Source organism: Falco naumanni, chromosome 18, assembly GCF_017639655.2.
Source record: "Falco naumanni isolate bFalNau1 chromosome 18, bFalNau1.pat, whole genome shotgun sequence".
Lineage (NCBI taxonomy): Eukaryota > Metazoa > Chordata > Aves > Falconiformes > Falconidae > Falco > Falco naumanni.
Window position 1 is genome coordinate 5,863,115 of NC_054071.1, and position 21,565 is coordinate 5,884,679.

The 21,565-nt window shown below is 46.9% G+C and overlaps 1 protein-coding gene across 1 annotated transcript; it reads right to left on the reverse strand.

Moving 5' to 3' along the window:
• Positions 1-4,845: 4,845 nt before the first annotated feature.
• On the reverse strand, positions 4,846-21,470 carry WNT9B (Wnt family member 9B). The gene is made up of 4 exons (XM_040617775.1): positions 21,376-21,470; positions 12,235-12,491; positions 6,566-6,831; positions 4,846-5,670 (listed from the first exon to the last, which is right to left on the reverse strand). The coding sequence occupies exons 1-4, from the start codon at positions 21,468-21,470 to the stop codon at positions 5,194-5,196; spliced, it is 1,095 nt and encodes a 364-aa protein (XP_040473709.1). The 3' UTR covers positions 4,846-5,193.
• Between the last annotated feature and the right edge of the window lie 95 nt (positions 21,471-21,565).

Consider the following 21,565-nt stretch of genomic DNA (forward strand, 5'->3'; position numbering starts at 1 on the left):
TTTATATCTCCAGCCTCTCATTCCAGTAACTTCTTTGCACGCATAACCAAAGAGGCGGCACATCCACTGGATCTGTAGTACATGGTAAGGTGTGCAGCACAGCCGACAAGCTCACACACAGCCCAGACGGAGGCCCAGGTCTCCACATCCCATATCTCCAGGAGGTGGCAGAAGAGCTTTGCTCAAGATGATGCTCAGTCTTGATTCTTGAAGAAAATACAATTCAAGCCTAAGAATACTGAATGCCAAACAGACCCAAGTTTTGCTTCCTGGTCACACAAAGACTCCCACTGCTGTTAGTTGAAGTAAATCACATTTCTGAATATCGACCCAATTTACCTCAAGTTTTGGTAATAAAACAGCACTGGACAACTGAATAAATACATTTTTAAAAATGGAAAAAGAAGCTATCTGCCTCAAGCAAACTTTTACACTCCCTTATCCATACCATCATTTTAAAAATGCCTAGTATTGAAGGATACCAAAAGGAGTCGTATCAGCATTGCCTCGAACTCAAAATATGCTCAAGCCTTTTCCCCAGACCTCATATGGAGCATGTCAGATTATTTGTTTCCCATCAGTTTTCACCATTTGGTTTCCAGACTGAGGGAGACTGACTGTTCTGGCTGGCAGGGGCTGAACAGAAGGCTTTTCAGCTGTGACGGGTCGAAATAGGCTCCGAATTCACCTTGCAGAGCCAAGGCAAAGGACACCAGCCTTCCTTGCCCAGCCTTGGCTCACCGGCTAACAACCAAATCTTACTTCAGCCAAATGCCAAACCTCCATATTCCAACTGAGCCCAAACTCATCCCAAGGATACCAGAGAAACCATTTTTTCCTCAGGTCTTCTCCACATTCTCCATTTCTCAAGCAGCTCTGACCTGTGCAGGGCAAGGAACTTCAGGCACAAGAGTCCCCTCTGGCACATGAAAAAATAGTACTTAATTTTCCCCTGAAATACCTTCCTGTTGTTGTTGCTGTATTATTGTCCGGTTCTTATTCAACAATTCCTGTGCAGCACCAGGACTTCCAGGTACAACCTCACCTTTCAATTTACTTTGTTTAGGTGATTCTTTGACTCCAGTTAAGTTATTGCAAGATCCCCACAGCCCTGTGCTAACCCCACGCTCCAGACAAGGGACAGCTCCACCTCATAGTTGCTGGCAGCAAGACTGAACAAAAACATGGTATGGCTTAGACACTGCCAGTCCCAACAGATCACAGCTCCAATGGTCACACAGATCACTGCTAAAAACCTCCACTGCTAGAGGTAAGCCCTGCAGATTTCACAGGCGCCAGTATTTTCAGTGGCAAGGGACTTGGTGACACCACCTTAAAAGCATGAATGTCCAAACGACACAGGCTACACACACAAAAACCAAGATATTTTTGCAAGTGCTGCAAAGCTGTATCTAATCCTGCTCTAAACAAGTCTCCTCTGCCTGAAAGGGTGCCAAAGGCTAATTCAGCCCAAAACATCCACAGTGGAGGGGCCTGATTGAGCTGCCTAAATAAAGTATCTAGCCCCCTTGCCACAAAGCTGTCCCGTTCCCACTCACATCAGTGTTTCAGCTGCAAAGGACACAAATAACTAAAGTTGCAAGGTCTACTAGCCTGACCGTATTCCTCTCTGCCTCAATAATCATCTTACCGTCCCTCTGGTCTTGTTTTTGAGTCTGTGGTGCAAAACACCTAACATGCCTCTGAAATGCTTGCACCTACTGCTCAAAACATTGGAACATTTGGAACCAGATAAAGGGTATTATTAAAATAACACTTTTTGCTATGCGGAAGCCAGGCTTGCCTTTTGGATGGGAAAACTGGCCTACAGATTTGAAACACTCTTCACAACAAAATGAAAGGTGTTAGTAACATGCATTCCCTTCCACGCTCACTGCGGAACAGGACCAGGTCATTGGAGAAGACTAAAGGCTTACCTACGTGTCTGTTCTTGCGTGGGTTTCTCCTGTCCTTTTTTTTTTTTTTTTTACAGGAATAGTACAAAAGAGTGAGTCTGAGCAAGCCAAAAAACTTCACTTTGAAATGCGTGCACTCTGCAGGTACCTGGAGGGTACCCTAAGGGCCCTACAAAGACCAGCCAGGTCCAAGGAGGCTCCTGTTTAGCCCGTAGCCCAACAGCCACCTCAGCCAGGCTCCAACCTCTACACTGTTACTGGAGTCAGCGGGAAGGGGACAAAACAGATTTTCAGTTATGTGTGAGATGGATGGTAGATGCTCTCCGGCAGGTCCGGGTTGGGTTTGGAGGGCAGGAGTACATCAGCGCTTCATAGATCTGCTCCCAGCGTGCAGCCTGACAGTTCCTACTGCAGAGTCAAACACCGTGCTGCTGAGCAGGGTCACTTGGACTTCAGTGAACACAAAGCCCTTAAGAGAAGACCTAACACTCAAAGTGACATAAACAGCCTGCTTTTAAGAAACAAGATAACAGATTCATAACCCCTCACTAGGATCCAGCCATCAGCAGGTGATGTTGGCCCAGATAACGTTACTAGGAGGTTACTGAAGTGTTTCTTCTTTTTCAGACTTCATGGCAAAACTGGAGACAGAACTTACTAAACCATTGAAAACCAGTTCTACCCTGAGGTTTTGCCTGCACTGACCTTCTGCAAGTGCCTGATTTGCACAATGTGTGAATCCCAACCTGCAGTGATGTGTCTGCTGAAACCCCCTTAGTTCACTTCAGCAACATTAGTCCAAAGAGGAAGTAAAAGGACACAAGACTAACAAGAACACTTGCCACCACCTAGAAGCATCCTCACTGCCTTCAGATCGTGACATCTGGGCAGGGAGAATGGCTTGTGCATGCCCAGAATTACAATTGAGAAGCGCAGCTTAGATAAAAGCAAGAGGACAGAGTGGTGTCTCTTCCACTTGCTCCCCAAAGAACGCTATCCAGCTGTGCTTCCCCGCTCCTTCCACTGAGTCCCAGTCCCTGTTTAAATGATAATGCTCCATGGAATGGCCTGTGATCCCCAAACAACCCTCCTGGATGTGGTATTCCCTTCCTCTCTGATGCTGGGCAAGCCAGGAGGGCAGTGGGGCAGGTGACTTGGGAACAATATTGTAGAACAGAGCTAGTTCCTTTGTTACTTCATCTACGATGCCAATTTTAACTTATTGTGATGCTTTTTCATTGAGTGCTCGATGCTGAGACTCGTGGGAAGATTTCAGCTCCAAAAAGATTAAAAGCAACATGTAAATGGTCTGCTCAATGTTAAGTTCTTAGGTATTTAGGAGGTAAAAAGAAAAATAAGGCCAATTAACCCTATTTGCAGTATTATGTCTGTCATAAGCAGTCTAATTCAGTTAAGTCAGCTTGAGCCAGAACAAAGATAAAAAGGAATAAGCCTATTAGAAGACCTATAACTAGCCAGAGGGAAGGTCTTAGTGGCCTCTAAAGAGCCAGTTAATGGCTAGATCTGCTCTGAGGTGGTTCTCTTCCATCCTGTTATGAAGCAGATATCAAAAATAGTTGTAAAAAACAAAAAGGCAACAAGGTCAAGGTGAAAAGAGTGTGAGTACACACTCATCACTGCAAAGTAACTGTTCAAAGCACGTGGAAATGAACAGATGATCTGCCTGACTTTGGCAGATCCGCACTCAAAAGCTGGAGCTCACAGGTGAGATCTCACCGCTCGATCACAGTGAGAGCGTGCCCAGTTCAGCCTATGGGTAGTGCATCCCAAACCAGCACCTTCATCCATTACACTGCCAGTGAATTTTGATTTGAGTGTAAGGGCTGAAGTGCTCCTTTCAGCACCAGCCCACCTCCACACAGGCATCCCGCTTGCTGGTTTATAGCTGTTACCGGGACAGTCAATACAGCTGCTTGGTTATCTCAGGGACTCTGCGGAGATCTCGCAGTAGAAACACCCAAACTGCTGCTGCAGGATGAAACAGAAGCCCCAGAGCAGGTGAATACACAGCTGAGCACTGTAATGGAGCTCAACACCCAGACAGGTTGTGCTACACGCAACTATTTGTAGCTGGTGGCCAGGTCGGGGAATGCCTCACTGCCATGCCCAAAACTGCTGTCTGAAACACAGCCAAAGAAACAAAACAGGCTGGTTTTGTTGTGTTCAACTTAGAGTTAACTAGAAAAACATGACTCAAAGTCAGGGGGTCACAACTGTGGACTGTGCCCTTTCCCCCAGGTCACCTTCTCCCATGCCAGATGCCTGCATTGTCTAGACGTATCTAACATCGCAGTGCAGAGGTTTTTACTCATGACTTGCACATTTCTAAGATGCCCTAATTCCCGTGGTTCCCAATTCCCTTTCAGAAATTTCACCTGCCGTTAGCACAGGGCAGAACTATGGGATGTGTTGTGCCTCAAGCACCAGGGCAGAGTGGTACACGTACGACAAAAAGCTGATTGATAGTTTGATTGGGGGGGGGAGGGGGGATGCATAATTGGCACCATCACCCTGGGTTCACCACCATAACATAACCCCCTGCGAGGCAGCATGCTGCAGCGGGGTGACTTCACAGACCTCAGCTGAGTTCCTGTGGTACGTGCGCTGTAACAGAGGTGATTCCAGGTCTCCTGTGCACAGCAAGGTTAAAACATGGTTAAAATGCGCTCGGAACAATTCTCGCATCAAGAGGAGACTACGCGGCGGTGTGTCTTTGAGCTCAAAGCAGAAAGGATTCAACCAGCTCCCACAGAACAGCACTGACAATCCCCTGCTGCCAGAGTCCTTTTGCCTTGGTGCAGGACCACAGCCGTCCTGCCACCTCAGGATCCAGGCTCTTGTTAGTTGCCTCCCCAGTCCCTTAATTCTCTTCTCTCCAGGAACCAGGGCACAAGCCCTCAGTATTTTGGTGTCACCACCCCAATGCATTTACCTAAGCGCAAGTAAGGCATGGAGGAGGGGGTTATTACTGCAGACGAGTACAAGTTTTAGCCCAAGAGAGATATTTTTGACTGCTCCAGTGTTTCTGCTGTCCCCATGTTACCCCCACTCTCTGTCCCTCCTTCCTTATCTGATACCTGACAAACTCTCTGGTTTTCACCCCTCCCCAGATCGGAGGATCTCAAGATTGAGATGATCGGAGCACTGGACATTTTTGGTGCTTGCCTTTGCCCTCAGCCCGCAGTAGAGAATCATGTCTCTCTCTCTCTCCCTACTGCTTCCTTGTGCTCTAGGACTTGAACCTCTGGAAGTGTCCTTACTGCTTGCAGCTGTAGACCACCTCCTCCTGCATGCACTGCTGGCACTCCACATAGCAACACCACTGCACCTGACAGTGGCACGAGAAGGTAACCAGCCGGCTCTGGGTGTTGTAGCCTCTTCCACAGCACATGCTGTCACAGTTGCCTTCTCGAGAGCAGGTCCTCCCGGCGGTTCCCAGGGAGTATTTGCTTGGACGACAGAAACTGGGGGAGTCTTCCACATACACCAAGTCAGTAGAGCGTGGTGAAGCGGGGTGCTTGGAGGAGTGGCTGTGTCTCTGTGGGCCAGCCAGCTCCGAGTGTCCCACAGCATCATTGGTGGTGCTGAAGACCTTGACAGCATCATCGTAGCGCAGCTTCAGCAGTCGTCCAATCTCATGGAAAGGTGAAAGTTGCTTCCAGCATGTCCGGACAGCACATGAGCCGGAGACACCATGGCACTTGCACGTGGTTTTGAGACCATTTTTCACAGCCTGATGAGAAAGAGAAGTGGTAGTCATTATCTGCCAGGATCGTGAGCCTACTTCTGGGTAGAGGCCACACCTCAGACTGCAGACAGCCTGGAAACACTTCAGTTTTATTAGTATTATTCCTATTTCATGGAAGAGAAACTAAAAACCAAAACAAAAGAGAGGACTGACTACAGAGCTGACTGGTGAGCCAGAGAGCAGAAAGTCTGAATGAGGACAAATGGCTGAATACTGAATAAATTCTCACTAAGCCTATTTGGAATAGCTGGAGTAGTCAACCATAAAACTGAGTATTTCCAGCATGGTGGATTCCCTTCAGTATATTCAAATGAAGACAGTGCTCTAATCGAACAAGTAATTGGACTCAGTAAACTGAAAACAATGATTAGTCAGTAGCCTGTAGCAGACAGTCTAAGATGTTTGATCTAATGATCTCCCTGACCCAAACTTGTCACGTGATTAGTTCCGTAGGAAATCACCAGCAGGTTCATCATTGATCTCAAGAGTGTCAACCCTTTATCTATTTGACATGTCCCACCAGCTCTGAAGCTCTAGCTGTTCTCAAAATTCCCTGTGACGGTGGCATAACCCATTGGAGTAACTCAGCTGCTGAGTTTTACGGCTGCTGCTGCGTGCATACTGCTGTCACTCAGCCCCTGGTACCGCTAGAGGATGCAGGATGCTACTCTGCCACTCAACATGCATCTCCTTACACCGGAGTTCAGGAGACTTTCCAGGGAGCTCTCAGTACCGTAAGATCCACAACACACGGGTAGACGGGTCCGGTTTGTGAGTAGGGACAGCGAATACCCCTCTCGCAAACAGCCTCGGCTGAGGATGGGTTCGAAGACACACTGAGTCCTAACCTCATTCTAGGCCTGCTAGTGCAGCTCCTCACCTTGATCCCAACATTGGTGTTGTGGATGTCCACCTTGGCCCGCAAGTCTTTGCCAATCCTCTTCTGACCCAAGAACTTCTTCAGGAACTTGGTGCTGTATTTGAGGTTGTCTCCACAAACGCCCCACTGCCAGGCCTTGCGGTTCTCCAGGTCTGGGGAGTCATCGCAGGTGCAGCGCTCCATGCGCCCAGCACTACACGCTCTGGCTAAGGAATGGGTGAGAGCTGCAGAGGACACGGCATAGAGGAAGGCAGTTTCCTTAAAACCTGCACAGGAGAGGGATTAGGAGAGGGTAGGAGCAGGAAAGGCAAAATAAGGCGTTCATCTGCCTCACTGGCTCTCCTGACTAGAACTACGCATGAACTAAGCCCAAGCACAATACTTAGAGATACAAAGAGACAACACACTGCCATTACCCGCACACCATTCCCAGCAGAGAAACTCAGTATCATGTTTGAATTAACTGGTGTAGTGACACCCCAGTCTCCCCTGGTGGCTGTGAGTGACTGAATACGGGGACAGGAGACCACTCCTGAACCTAGGGATGGGTGGCAACAGCCAAACGGTCCTGGGAAAATATTCAACTGCAAAAAACAACAGTCATGAAACTGTTTTCCTCATCCTCACCACAGAGCTGACGGGTACGAATAGAGACCATCGCTGAAATCATGTTGTGGCTTAAAATCAGGAAATATTTAGTAGAAACTGAAAAAAACATTTCAAAAATCTGACCTGTTGTTTAAAAATGTGTTTCATTGGGACTGTATTGGCACAGTAGTAGTATTTCATATGGAAAGATCGCATGTGGTTTGACTAGGAGAGGTTCCCTGCTGAAGGGCATCTTGGGCAAGGAGGACAACTCTCCCACCTGTGAGTGGGTTTTCTGACTTACCTGTAATAAATCACCTGCGCCCAGTGACCATGGCAATGCTTTCTGAAGCTATCCTCCTTCCTAAAGGAGGCTTCCCAGCTTGACCACGTTTGCCCTGAGGTGTGTGACCATGACACACCATGACATTTTAACCAGGAAAGAAAGTACAGTGCCTGAATAGGAGTTCAACCTGAAGACATCAACACACCCATTCCTATCTGATCTCATATGACACCCGTGAGCTCCACAGAAGTTCCAGAAAACCCTGATCGACACAAACCTAACCTAAACCCCAAAATATTTTGGTTTGATTACTTACGTCCTCTCCTATTTAGTCCAGGGGAAAATCTTAGTATTTCCTCCAGAGTTCATTTGCAGAAAACAAAATTATTCATCGGAAACTGCTTAACAAGCCCACAATTTAGCAAAGAGTGCAAAGAAGAGAAAGACAGGTGACTGATCAATAGCTCAGAGTGAAGGAATGGATAAAATTGGCTGAAATAGAAAAATCTTGGTTTATAAAAAATAAAGCAATTGGACATTGCATGGAAGAAAGCACAGTGAAGCAAACAATATTCCACATTGGAAAATTCCGAATTTCCTTCCACATCAGAAGGAAACAGATCTGTTTCTCAGAAAAAATGGAAGAGAGAACCACAGAGACCTGATCTAGTCTTGCAGTTAGCTCTGCTTTGAGCAGAATTTGGAAGCACCTCTAGAATTCACCCAGTCCAACTCCCAATTTTCCCATCATTCTATTCCCTCAAAGAATTCCCATCCAGCTGTAATAACAGCTCGGACCACTGACTGCTGAGATCTGAGTGAGTTCACCGTAAACATGACCAGAGAACAGGACGAAGAGTTCTTCTGATAGCTATCAGTAAGAAGAATAAAAAACAAACTAATCGTGAATGTAATGGAGAGGTTGTGTTAGTGACTTCAATACAGACTTCACAGGAGCCCTTTGGAATTCCAAAATTTCAGATGAAAGATCTAGCAACAGTACGGATGTGGATGAGAGAGTCAGGAAAATGTGGAGGAGTCAAGGAGATCAATCACCAAACTACTTCCTACCTCACCATTTCAGTTGCTCTGTCACTGGGACAAGTAACTTGCAACTAAGCTCTCCAGTTGATGATGCTCTATAAAATCTCTAAGGGTAGCGGAAGAATAATGAAAAAATGTCACAAAATCCATCAAAAGTTTTGGAAAAGCTGGCATAGGACACAGTAAATACAGATTATGGGTAGCAACACAACGCTCACACATTTTCCAGCAGTGGCTAACGCAAAAGAAGGAGCTAAGAGAGGATGAAATATTTGAGATCGAAAATCTGAAAAATAATTCCAGAAGTTAATCTCCAAGTGCTCAGCTGATTCCCAGTATCCTATCTGACATACTGATACCAGAAGAGAGGACAGCATTTCAGAAACACTTTCCCATACCATATAAAGCTAGCAGTACCAGTCAGCTCCACATACCCTGCTAAATCTGACTTTGTGGAGTACCACACTGCTTCTGGTATTTCTGACCAGTGATGGTTTTGTTTCTTCTGTGGCACTCCACGTAAGTGCTGGCTAGATGTCAACCCACTGGAAATCAGAGAGCATTGCTTGTGGTGAGGCCACTGCAGACAGCAGTAACTGAAGATAACGAGCATACTTTCAAATCGTCTCCTTCTTCTCCCCCCTCTTCCACCTCCTTTTATGGCAAAGGTTCAATGCCACCAGGCTGCCAAATGCTTGCCTGAAAAGTCTAAGATGGTTCCTTCTGCTTTGTCATAAGGGATTGATCACTATTTAATTAATTCACAAATCACATGAGTAATGGAATAACTGAATGGTCCTTAAGACCTCGTGGAATAACAATGAGTCGCAGAGCAGCTGCTGAAGCTGGATTTTCGGTAGGACACAGCACAAATGAGCAGCAATCAGCTCCAACAAACATGATTTGAGAAGATCTAAAGAGAAGTTTCTCCATGGGTCCTGTGTACCTGTCCTCCTGCTGTGTCAATGGAGCTCTTGTCACCACAGCCCATGGAGCCTGGAGCTAATGTCCAGGCTGTCAGGGTCTCTTTTAGGGATGAGTCATTATCCTGACCCCATCGACTGTGTTGCTAGTGACCACGCGAAATTTTAAACACTCGGTGCAAGAGGGAACATCTAAATGCAGATGTCTTTGCTGGGCAGTTTGATTGCAAACATCCAGCACGGAGTTGAATTTCAAGATGCTGAAGCAAGCCAGCTCCCTCTGGTAGGACCTTGCACATGTCCAAGTCTTGCCCTGAGCTCGCTGGAATTATTTCTTAGCTCAGCAGCCTATAAATACAGAAAGACGTTCGCTGCAATGGCAAGACACTATTCTGTGGCATGGTGTGCTCTAGACCACAAGGAAAACTATAATAGGAGGAGTTTAGCCATGTGGTGATTCTGCCAAAGGAAAGATGCCCAAGGTCAAAGATTTTTCAATGTTACAATAAAGACAGCGTGAGCGTTTCAGAGCAAGTGGAAGAGGCATCTTTTGGGGAGAAAAAAAACCAAGACAAATTTAAAAAGCAAGCAAACAAACAAATAAGCAAGCAATCAGAGCCGACCAGAAAGCTAGAGAATTGTAGAAAGATTTAGGATGGAAGGACTCCTCAAGGTCTTTAATACAACCTCCTGCTCAAAGCAGGGCTAACTACAATGCCAGAAACAGTTTTTCAGGGCTTGTCCAGCTGAGTTCTCCAAATCTCCAATGATGGAAATTCTGTCTCTGAGCCACTGCTCCTGCGCTGTGCCATCCCTTGCTTGCTCATGACATCAGTGAAGCCACTGCTGGAAGGTCAAAGTATCTAACCAACGCGAAGCAAAAAAATGGATTAATGGATGGAACGCTTGTAGGGAGCTCATTTCTTAAGGAGGTTTCTCCCTGAATCACCTTGTTTCAAATAGAGCAAAAAAGATGGTGGCACCTCTAGAAGCAGGAAAAGTGTTGGTGATCCAAATCAGTCATAGCAGGTTTTCAGTTGTGATTGCAAATTAAGATTGGCTTTTCACCTATTACAAAAATGAACCATCTCACTGGGACACGATCTTTTTTCCCCTTTTGCACTCGTAAGACCATTAAAAAACGTTAAAAAGTCTCTGTTTTTCTTGACAGTTTCTCTAAGACCATGGCAATATCAATCACTTAATCATACCTAAAACTCTTCATAACTACTTGGGCGAAAGGAGCACAGTCCATTGCCCGACCAGCAATTTCCAAGGCAGCGACAGGAAAAAACAGGAGTAGGAATATGTGAGAAACAGATCAAAAGTGGCAGCTGAAAGTCTTCATGTTCTTTGTGAAAGAAATAACCTATTTGCAAGCTAAAGGAAAATGAGAACTAATAATTGCTTCCAGCCAACTGTCTTCTTATAGAGGAGATGTATACGGCATACTTTTCTGTATTAAATCATCATTTGATCCTTAAGATTGTGTAATAAAAGTTTTCAAACACTTATCCTCATCTGCCAAAACAGGTTTTAAATTACAGGTGATATTTTATTTTGTCAGTCAGGAGTCCATGGAAATGTTAAGGCATGCCACCACGAGATAATTAAATGTTTTCCAGCTATTTGAAGATGAGGATTATTCAATTGTCATTTTCAAGTTCTTTGAGGTTGATGAAGGTAGGGATGTCAGAAAGACACTCAAAATGATCACAAACAGCTTCTTTCACAGTGTGCTAAAAAATTCACAACGGAGCCTGCAGTGAAGTAAATCTGGTCTTGTATGTGCTGTTTTACTAAAATATTAACTTAATATTTACTTCAACAAAATCCGATCATTTGAAATGGAAATGATAAAAAGTTTCAATCCCAATGCTAATTAAAATCAAGATCTTATTTTTTAATTAAAAATTACATTTAAATTTCATCAAAGTTAATATTGGCTTATTCAGGCCCCCTTTTTTTAAAACATGAAGTTACTAAACATTATCAAAGGACTGAAAGTCAGTAATACCGAAGACTGAAGCTTGGTAAATGTTGCTAAACATTACGGAGGGGCTGAAACTCGGGAACAGGCGGGCAGGCATCGTTTGGGTGAGGACGGGTTTAGCAACACGTACATGCAAGCTCTGGGAACTTCTATTAAGAAACAGTTTCAGGGTTTGTCTTCGTTCTATTTTTCTCAAGGTCTTCTGTTTTGCAGGATTTATTATGTTCCCTCCTACTTCAAATACAGAACTTACAGGGCATTTTCTTCCTCTGAAGCATGTTGTGAACCAGAAGCCAGTGGCTCTTCTGTCTGCTCTGTGCAAACTTCTGCAGAGACTCCAAATATACGTGAAAGTCTTAGGAGATATTTGTCAACATGCACTGCAATGCCTTAATACCCATAAATAGCTTTTTGCAACAGTAAATTAGGGTTAAATTCTTTATCAGAGATCTACATACAAAATATCAGAAGAGCTAAAAAGGGTCTTTTCCTAAAGTGTCCCTTAGCAAAGCACTGACTCTCATTTTTCACCGTATTGTCCCTGATTGCCAGCCAAGGAAGGTGGTCAGTCTAGGAAACTCCGGCCTCAGACAAAAATCCACAAGCCAAGGGTGTGAACTTCCTTCTGCTTTTCAAACCGTGACAAACCACGCAGGAAAAATGAGGATAAGACATATTTTGTGGCAGAAGAGCCCAAATTGCACAGCTCCCATTTCTGGGCAAAACAGATGATTTTTGCACCCCCTGGTTACTGCTCCCGCTTTGCTTAATTTGAGACGCATATTGCAGGGGCTGCAGAACCAGGTGAGATTGCAAACAAAAAACTACCTTGTACCTCGCTTCAGCAGGCTGGTCCGTCCCTCCAGGCTGCAGTTCCAGCGCTCGCTGCGGAACTGGTACTGGCACTCCATGACCCCCAGCCGGATGGCATCCCGCAAGGTCTCCGCCAAGCCAGGCTCCCTCCGGCACAGCCTCTTCTGCTTGCGGGACAGCTTCAGCAAGTCACACTGCTTCACGTGGACCTTCCCCTGGGCAGAGTTTGTGGAGGGTCCCAGGGCTGGGAAGTGGGTCAGAGCTTCTTTCCCAGTCAAGCTGAAAGGAAGCAGAAAAAGCAGTGAGGTACGGAAGCAGGCAGTCACGGAAAAGGTGATCAGAGGGCAGGATATGCAGAAAGCTGCTGGTCACGGTACTTTACCAGCTCAGAAGATTAATCAATACAGATTGATTTGATCTACTATGCAATCTCCACCACACACAAGGCAAAGTAGCAGACTGATGCTGTGGGGAGAAAGGAGAAACGCACATGTGTTGTCTCCAGCAGCCTCAGGTGGGAAGTTCTCTTGACTCCACCAAGAGGACACAGTTACAGCCCTGCAGCTTTGTCTCCTTCACAGTGCATCCACCATCACCTACAGAGATTTGGTTTACTCGATGGTGCTGCAGGTCACTGTATGTCACAGCTTTGTGCCAACTCCATGAAGTATTAACCACATCCTTCCAGGGTTTTGTGTACACGGGTACCATGCCACTAGACACAGGAAAGACACAGGGAGGCATTATCAATGGCCACCTTCCTAAAGTAAGCGTGACTTTTGCTGGAAAACATTTCCTTGCTGAAAAAATAAAGGAAAGGTCAACTAAAAACCTATGGCCTAATGCAACAGCAATGCACTTACATGTGTTTATACGTAATTCAGCTGAAAAATATCTCAAGTTTTCAAGGCAAATGGTTTCATTTTTCATGGCAAGACAATATTCTTGCAAAATTTGTCTTCCTTAATAGCTTTAGGATGCTTGAAAACACAGAGAAATTACTTTACTTTGATGCAAGGTTTGAGGGCTGCAAACAAACTGGGAACAGTCATGCATTTGCACAACACTAATCAGGAGTGCCTCTCGTTATTACTAAACAGGTGAGAATCACAGAGTGCCTCAGCCTCCCCACCCCCAAAAATACCCAAGCCAGACAAATAAATGGAAACGTCCTAGAACATTTACTTTTGGACACCTCTCAGCCCCAACATTAACATTTGCAGAGTATGCCTTCCCTCCCCCAAACCCTGCTGTTTTCCTTGCAAGTCCACAGGTAGTGCAACGTGGGCAAAGAGATGAGCCAGCTGGTTCTTGTTCCTCTCCCCCAGTGAGACAAGTGGGGCTATGCTGCTCCACAAAGCCAGTGTGGGAGTCGGACAAGCAAAGCTGGATAGGGAGGGATGCAATCAGGAGCAATCTCTGAAGCGTGTCTACCAAGACCCTCGGGTACTGCCCCCCGCAGCAGCGCAGCCACCTGTGCCCTGCACAGACCAGTGCCCAAGCAGACCAAGCCAGATGGAGATGGGCACGAGTTAGCAAGCCAGTACAATGCCAAAGAAGCAATTCCCCACAGCAGTGTAGGAAGGGAGATCCTGCACCTCTGCACCATTATCAGGTTCCTTGTCAAAGGAAAATTTACACAGCTAAATTACCCGGCCAGGTCTGACCGGTCACGTCTCCAGGTGCGTGTTTCGGCACAGCAAACGCCAGCCTGCGCTGGTGGAGGGAGGAGAGGGCAGCCTGTGCCGGTGAACAGGACAAGTGGCCACATTGTCTACCACACTCCAATTCACAAGTAAAGAATTTTAACCAATAGAGGTGACCAAAATGAAAATTTACCCAGCTCGACAAAAGACAGACATTTCTAACACTCAGCTGTTCAAGTGAGGGCGATACTCTTATCGGGGATATTACTTCCGTTACAGAGGATGCAAGTCAAGCACGGCGGCTTCAGTTTTAGTCCTCCAAATACTTTATCGACATCTATTTCTCAGCTAGACGTCTGGATCTCTCTGTAGTCAATCCAGTCTGTCCAGGCACAGCAGTTATACCACAGCTCCGCTGACCTAACCCTGCAGTACTTCGGCGTGCATTCTCACAGTAGCCTACAATTTCCAGGTGCACTCGCACATCGGTAATTAGGAACAAGTATGATTAACTAACACACAGAAATCATCCAGAGACCTGCAAACTGCAAACTAACCAAGAACCAAGGAATCATTGTGAATCACACAGCAAGTACTAAACTTCAGAAACCAAGAGGCTGAGGAAAATGTTTCGATCCCATTGTCACTGCTGAACTGGGGGACAGAAACATGAGATGTTCCAGTGGGAGCCAAGAAATAAACAGGCAATACTGGAAACACAGACAAGTATTTGGGGTCAGGTTTGGCACAAGAAACTGGAACTAGCATGGCTTGATGAGCTTCAGAGAGAAATTCAGACTGCACAGCTCAAAGCCCTATCTGGCACCGAACACTGCACAGAGGGGCCAGCAACAGCAGGTGCATGGGGGACACGACAGTCCTGAGCTGGAGGAACTGTGGTGAGGGACGCAAGAGTGGCAAGTGAGCAAGACCAAAGCACGATGAGCAAGCTTGAGTGCTTTGCCTCGCTGTGGTGCTTAAAAACCGACACACATGTTCATTGGAGTTACATTTCTCTGAGTGCATAAGCATGTGCTGTGCACAAGCTCAGATGCTCAAGAATGTCAAGGTATGCCAACTCTAGCATGGGCAGGGAGAGGTGTAGATGTCAACAAAAGTCTGACTTCTGAGGAAGGTTCAAACTGTACCTAACTCACTGGGACAATGCTGTGTTCAGGAAGAGATGTTGCTGTTTACATCAGTTGGGGGAATGACAACATGCACCCAGAAAGTCAGAGACCTGGTCTGACCCAGGACAGCTGTTCCTATGATCATGGACAGGGACTACCTCAAGGATGGCCATCAGTGGCCAATGAGATCTGGGAGAAGGTGCTATTGCCATTCTCCTGACCCTTAAGGATGTTGGATGTTAATATATGCAGAAAACTCAAATAGAATAATGATAGGCACCATAAAAACAATCTTTGAAGAATTTGATTCCATTTTCAGAGCAATCTCAATAGTGCACAGCAAATACAGCCTGGGACCACACACAGAGCAAAGATACCAAGTCTAATTCATCTTTTCCACTGTGCAAAGCAAAAGCTTCATGGGAAAAACACTTTCTAAAATTGGATCCAGCAATACCTTAAATTCTGACAGAGGTAATGCAGCACCCTACACAAACAGCTGGTTGCACAGGCAAGTTTAGTTAATGCTTCTTTGCTTTTAATTTTAGTTGTGAATTTCTAAAGTTGCATCACACAAAGTAAATTGGTTTTCCTCTAGAAAGGGAGGATGGAAATAACCAGATGGAAATAATGCATTGAGGAGTAAACAAGCAGTAAATTGATTAATCTAAGACATGTGACTAAAGCCACCTGGAATACACCTTTCTGTGAGTCTCCCTCATGTGAACTATCACACTCGTTCCCTAAGACAAGTAGATGTTGGCATGAAAAAAATACACCGCTGTGCTTGGAGGCTTTTACAGAGTTCGGGACTCATGCCCTAAGATCAGTGCACAGACAGAACTCTCAGAACTAGTCTCACGTAACTTTCAATTTAGGTAAGTAGACAAAGAAATTAAAGAAGTCGACCAAGGTCATGCAGTTGACCAGTGGCAGAGCTGAGAGAAAAGCCACTCTCAAGAGTCGTAACAGACACAACCAGCATCACCCATATGAGCAGAGGCTTGTAGGCTCTAACTATAACTGTGTTTTATTAGGGTAAAACTAACACAGGAAAAGATCAAGATCACAGTACGAGAACATTCTCACAAGATTAAATATAAAATATGCAGATATTTGCAGTTAGGCAAACTGGGTATCGTTTTTAGATGATTTAGAGTTTATTATCTACAGATCGTAAGGCAAAAAAAAATAAACTCTTTGAATTAATGCACACCTGCTAGCAATCTTAAAGAACAATAAGGATCTCAAACTTTTATTTCTCTCTGCTTTTCTGTCTAAGCACTTTGCTAAATTAATCTATTTCCTTTAATCTCCTTCCAGCCACATTCCGGCTGCTTAAGAGACTTTTAATGAGAGCCTGTTCCTGTGCAATGCCCAATGTCCTCTGGATCTGAAAAGTCTTAAAAAACCCTAAAAATATGCCTTTTCTACCTCTCCCAAGCAAGGAGAAAAATCAAAGGGAGCCACAACAGTACTCCATATCTGATTTCACGGGCCTTTCATGTTCCACAGAAATACCTACACCCCACAGATAGCTGCAACGAGCGTTCGGGAAAGGCTGAGAGAATATGGGACGACGAGAGATCAGATCCAGGCCACTGCAGTGCACAACAGGTCCTCAGCTCTCCTCTCTCCCCAGCAGCTCAGTGGAATAGAGCTTTAATCCTTTCAGAAGCAACACTATTGAATCCTCAACATCTGCCCCCCGACAAATGGATGGCCAGCAGCAGGGTTGCACTGTCTTGGCCAAATGAGGTGGTGTCCCATGCTTCGTACCACCCGCTGTCTGCAGAGAAGGTGGCCGAAATCCTCACAGCAGCATCTCAGGGTGAAGTATTGATCTCAAATGTTTTTTACTTCTCTCTATCAGAGCTGTCATTTCAGACCCTCTAGCAGGTGGCTTTATACCTGTTATCCTCCTGGTTTGCTGTCAAGCTTTCTCACAGCTCCTCACAAGGGAAAAAAAAGCTTGAATTAAAAACTCAGGTGAGGTTTACATGAGGTTGAGTTGAAATCCTTTGAAATGGGCTTTTCTGCTTGCTGCAAACAGTTTTTGCGACCAGCAACAGACGATGCGTCCAGATACAGACTCAGCTTTTTAAAAATAATTCTCCTGAAACTCCACACAGAGCAGCATATAAAATTCTTACATCAGAAGAGCTGGCTGGTTTGGGCTGAGAGGTGTGTAACCTGGTGTGAGGATTTAGCTGGGAACAGTTGCAGTTAGTGCCTATGCGCCAGCTGACCTGGGTCACTAACTGCAGCTGGGTTCCTCACCCTTATCTGCTCTGGGCTCCACAGCCTGGGCATACTTGGTTTAAGTCCTTCCACCTCAGCTCAGCCACATGAAATATCACCGTGTAGCTCCTGATCTCGGGGGCAGTGCGCTCCCTGCTGCTGCCCCCCAGCCCAGCCCAGCACTCCGGTCAATCATTACATGGGAGATCAGATCTTCGGTCTAACCCTGGACTGGCCACATTCCCTGGAGTGTTCCCTACAGGAAGCACTCGACGCCCAGTGGGATGATTTTTCAGAAAATATGATACCCTGAGACAGTTACTAAAAAGAATCTGGGAACTGAAGATAAAAGGCATCCATGAAAAGCCCTTACCTATTCAATGTAGTCCCACATCACCTCTGCTGTGGCAATCACTGCACGTTCCACCTTCTCAAGTCTCAGCTGAAAGTTGCCTTCCCTCTCCATTTCTGCTCTCTTTCTGCTAGTATACTCTTTTAAAATATCCCAGTATTCTGTGACTGACAATGCAAAAAAAGATTCTGTAACAAATCCTTCTGATATACTGTACTTTAAGGAATGATTATGCAACCTGTAAGTAATATAAGCATTTAATTTATCTGCTCAACAGGAAGAAAAACATCTTCAGAAATCTTTCCAGGAGCACTCAGAACTGGACAGCAGAGCCCTGACTTGCAGTAGATTTGGTCGCTTAGATTTATCAGGGAAATGCTGCAATAACAGTTACCAAAGAAAATGTAAGAACAGAGGTAACTGGCGAAAATCAAAGCTTACTCATCAGCTCTAGAAGGATACAGAGGTGGCAAGGACAGCATTTTTGAACACACTTATATTTACATTAAGATGTCATTTGACATATTATGCTATTTTCAAAACTATGCAAGCCCAAGCTTCAATACACCTGCAAGTCGCATGTTGCTTTTACTCTCTAAGGGCCCCCCCAAAAAATTACTCCATCCTGAAAAGAGCAACATTTGTGCCACTGACTTCAACAGGAGCAGAACTAGCAGTAAATACAGAGGACACAGGTAGGCTGAAGTAAGAGGAGCTGTGAATCAAGACAGCACATCATGTGAAATTCCAGGAAGCCTGGCGCCTCCGTACCTACCACAGGTATTTCAGGATGAGTTATAAAGCAACGCTCCAGCAGATCCAGCTGCCCACAGAGCACAGGCCAAACTGGCCCATGAAGGAGACATGCTGCAGCCTGCTCCATGGAGGTCTCCCCGGGAGAAGGCTTTCATCCAGTTTGGTGCTCCTGCCTACCCAACCACATCCTACCAGAGGTGGGTCTCCTCTGCATTCTGCCCTGGTCTCATTCTAGGGAGAGACCCTCTTAGACTCTGTGCGAAGCTCGTTGCCCTCCAGCACACCCTAAACCACCTTTCACTTTGTGAAACAGCCACCAAGAAGGCAACAGGAGGCCGGGAGCTCTGGGTGAGGTCTAGAGCGACTCCCACCCACCCCCTGAAAGAAAAAGCATGGCTAAGACGAGGGGAGAATAGCTTACAGGGGGCTGCGGCATGGGGGAGGACTGAAGCAAGGGTGAAACAAAACACGCACGAAGGAAACTGAGGTGTGCACTGTCTGTATACAGGGGAGACAGCCACTCCTGGATTCCTGCATCTAATGAGCAGGCAAGCCTGACATAACCTCAGCAACAGCGGGACCACATTTCATGCAGATTATTTTCTCCCCTTCTTGTAGAAGTAGGCTTTAATTCACCCCTCTGCAGACCCAGCACCGGCAGTTCCAGGTCTGCTCAAGCACAGCCGGCACACTGACACCACACAGCCAAACCACCCCCAATACTGGGAATGTGGTCTGCTGAGACCTGCCCACAGCTGCCATTGCTGCTCCACTGTAAGGCGGTGTGCACTCTGGCAAGACTCTGTTTTGTGTATTTACAGATGATCTTCATCCTTCCCGGGCCCTTGGACCATCCTTGCTGGACAAGCCTGTACACCTCTTGCCTTACCTTTGTCCTGATGGAATCAATCCTGAATTTACTTCACTGCTTTCAGCCAGCAATACTTCACCTTTGCCAAATCCCCTGCATGCAAGAAAAAGGGCTCAGGTCCTGTCCCTCCAGACAGCCACCCAAAAGCCTCCTTCACTTTTTGTTACCTCTTTGCAGGTTTTCTCAATTAAGTGTTTGGAAAGCAAAGATATGGCTCATGTGTCTCACAAGTCTCTCATAAATCTCTCCTATTGGCCAAAACACAGAGGTAGACCGCTGAACCAGGATCTAAAGTCCCCTCCGATTCAGTAGTAATTTGGATGTGAGATTGCTTTTCTCCCAGACTGAGCCATATCAGACATTCACATCAGGACTTCTAAAATATTCAGGTTCCTCTCTAGTCTATCAACTCATTGTATTTGAAAGCACGCGTGCATCGTGTTATTAATCACCACCAAACACTCCCTGAGTTCTTAGACTTCAGTTTCCTTCTTGTATTCCTTGCGATTTTTAAATGGAGAGGTGAGAATATGCAGGACACACCTGTGTCAAACCCCTCGAGGAAAAGACATTAAAAAGTGAAACTACAGCCTCAGATCCTAAGCTGTGCATCATCAGGAGGCAGCACACCTGGATTTCCTATGCCCAAAAAGCAGCTTATACCACACAGATCACTGTCACAAAATGAAGAATCATTCAGGTTGCTTTAACAACAGAGTCCAGCTTGAGCAATAGTAGCTGCTTCATGTTAGTGACCTGAAAGGGGAGCACAGGTCCATTCACTTCCACCGAGTATAACGTGTGCACCTGCCCCTGTGCCTGGGAAGCCAAACCCGCACTGTGACGCAGCTCCTTGATAGAGCACGTGTGTATACACACTATCAATGAGCAAGAAAGGGAGAGCCCCCCCCCCCCTGCCCCCCACCCCGTCAGCAGGTGCTTAGGCAGGAGTTAGGCTAAACGATACCATTAATAAACTTAAAATCCAGCTGTTTTAAGAAAGCTTTGCAGCAGAAATTAAATACCAGTCATTGTCCCAGCCAACTGACAAGCCAGCAGAAACTTGCACGCGAATGCAGGGAGGTGTCTGGCACATGACGGGAGGATCAGCAGTGAGGGACCAAGACCCTCCAGGAGTGTAAGTCAGCACAGATCTGTCCAGAGGGTCACGGCCACACACAGCAGCGCCTGAACGCATCAGTTTGTGTCGCCTCTGCACTCACTGTAACAAATGCACTAACAGCTCTGGTTACCATAAGAGTCTGAAAAAGCTGTCTGAGAAGCAGCTGACTCAGAAAAAAAACAAAACAAAACACATCTTCATGGAAAACTGCATTGAGCCAACCTGTTAAAAAAAACATCTTTGCCTTTAACCCAAGCAAACTAAAACGTGAGGGGAGCACACACACTCGGGGACAAGCATGCCCAAGTGATCCTGCACAGTATCCCAGGCTGGAGCATCAGCTCTGCCTCTCTGCACCCAAGTGCACCCTCCATCCCTGGGCTGGCTTCAAGCCTCATGGAGCCCCACAGCACCCACATGCTGCCCACCCCTCTGCTGAGCCCTGGCTCCCACCCCCAGCCCCCTCCTCCCACTTTCTTCCCTCCAAGGAAGCTGCCTGGACAGAGGTATCAAAGCCAGCAGCTACCCAGGGCTACCTCACACCCCGGAGAGAAGCTGAGCAGTGCAAGGAGCACACATAAGCAAGTTCGAGGAGCATACATACACAAACAAGACGATTTTTTTTGCCTATTGCTTCCAGCTAGGAGCATCTTACACCCCGTTTTTACGTCCTGCTCTTGTGCACCTTGATCTTTCCCTCATTCCCTTCCTCCGGGGTGCCCAGGAGCAGAGTGGGGGCTCCTGCCGACACCCAGCACCCTCGCCCCTACCTCCCACCCCTCCCCTGGCGGCCGCGAAGATGCGCGGGGTGCTGCAGGTGCGCGGCCCGGCCGGGCCACCCTCCCGCACCGCCGGGCAGCCCCGCGGCGCCTCCGGCCTCCTCTCAGCACAGAATGCGCGGAGAATCCGCGCTCCCTCCCGGGATCTCCGCGCACCCTGCGCGCTCCCTGCCAGGGTCCCCTCCCCGCGCACCCTGCGCGCTCCCTGCCGGGCTGCGCGGCGCGGAGGCGGCGCCGGGGGCCGAGCCCCGCGGGCAGTGCTGACCCGAAGTAGGCGGCGGCGGGCGGCGACGGCGACAGGAGCAGGAGGAGGAGGAGGAGGAGGAGGAAGATGCGGCAGAGGGCGGCAGCGCGGTGCATGGTGCCTGGCGGTGCCGCTCCGCAGCTCGCTGCGCGGCCGCCCGGCGCCGCGGCTCTTTAAGCGGGAGGCGGGGCGGCCCCCTCCTCCCGTCCCG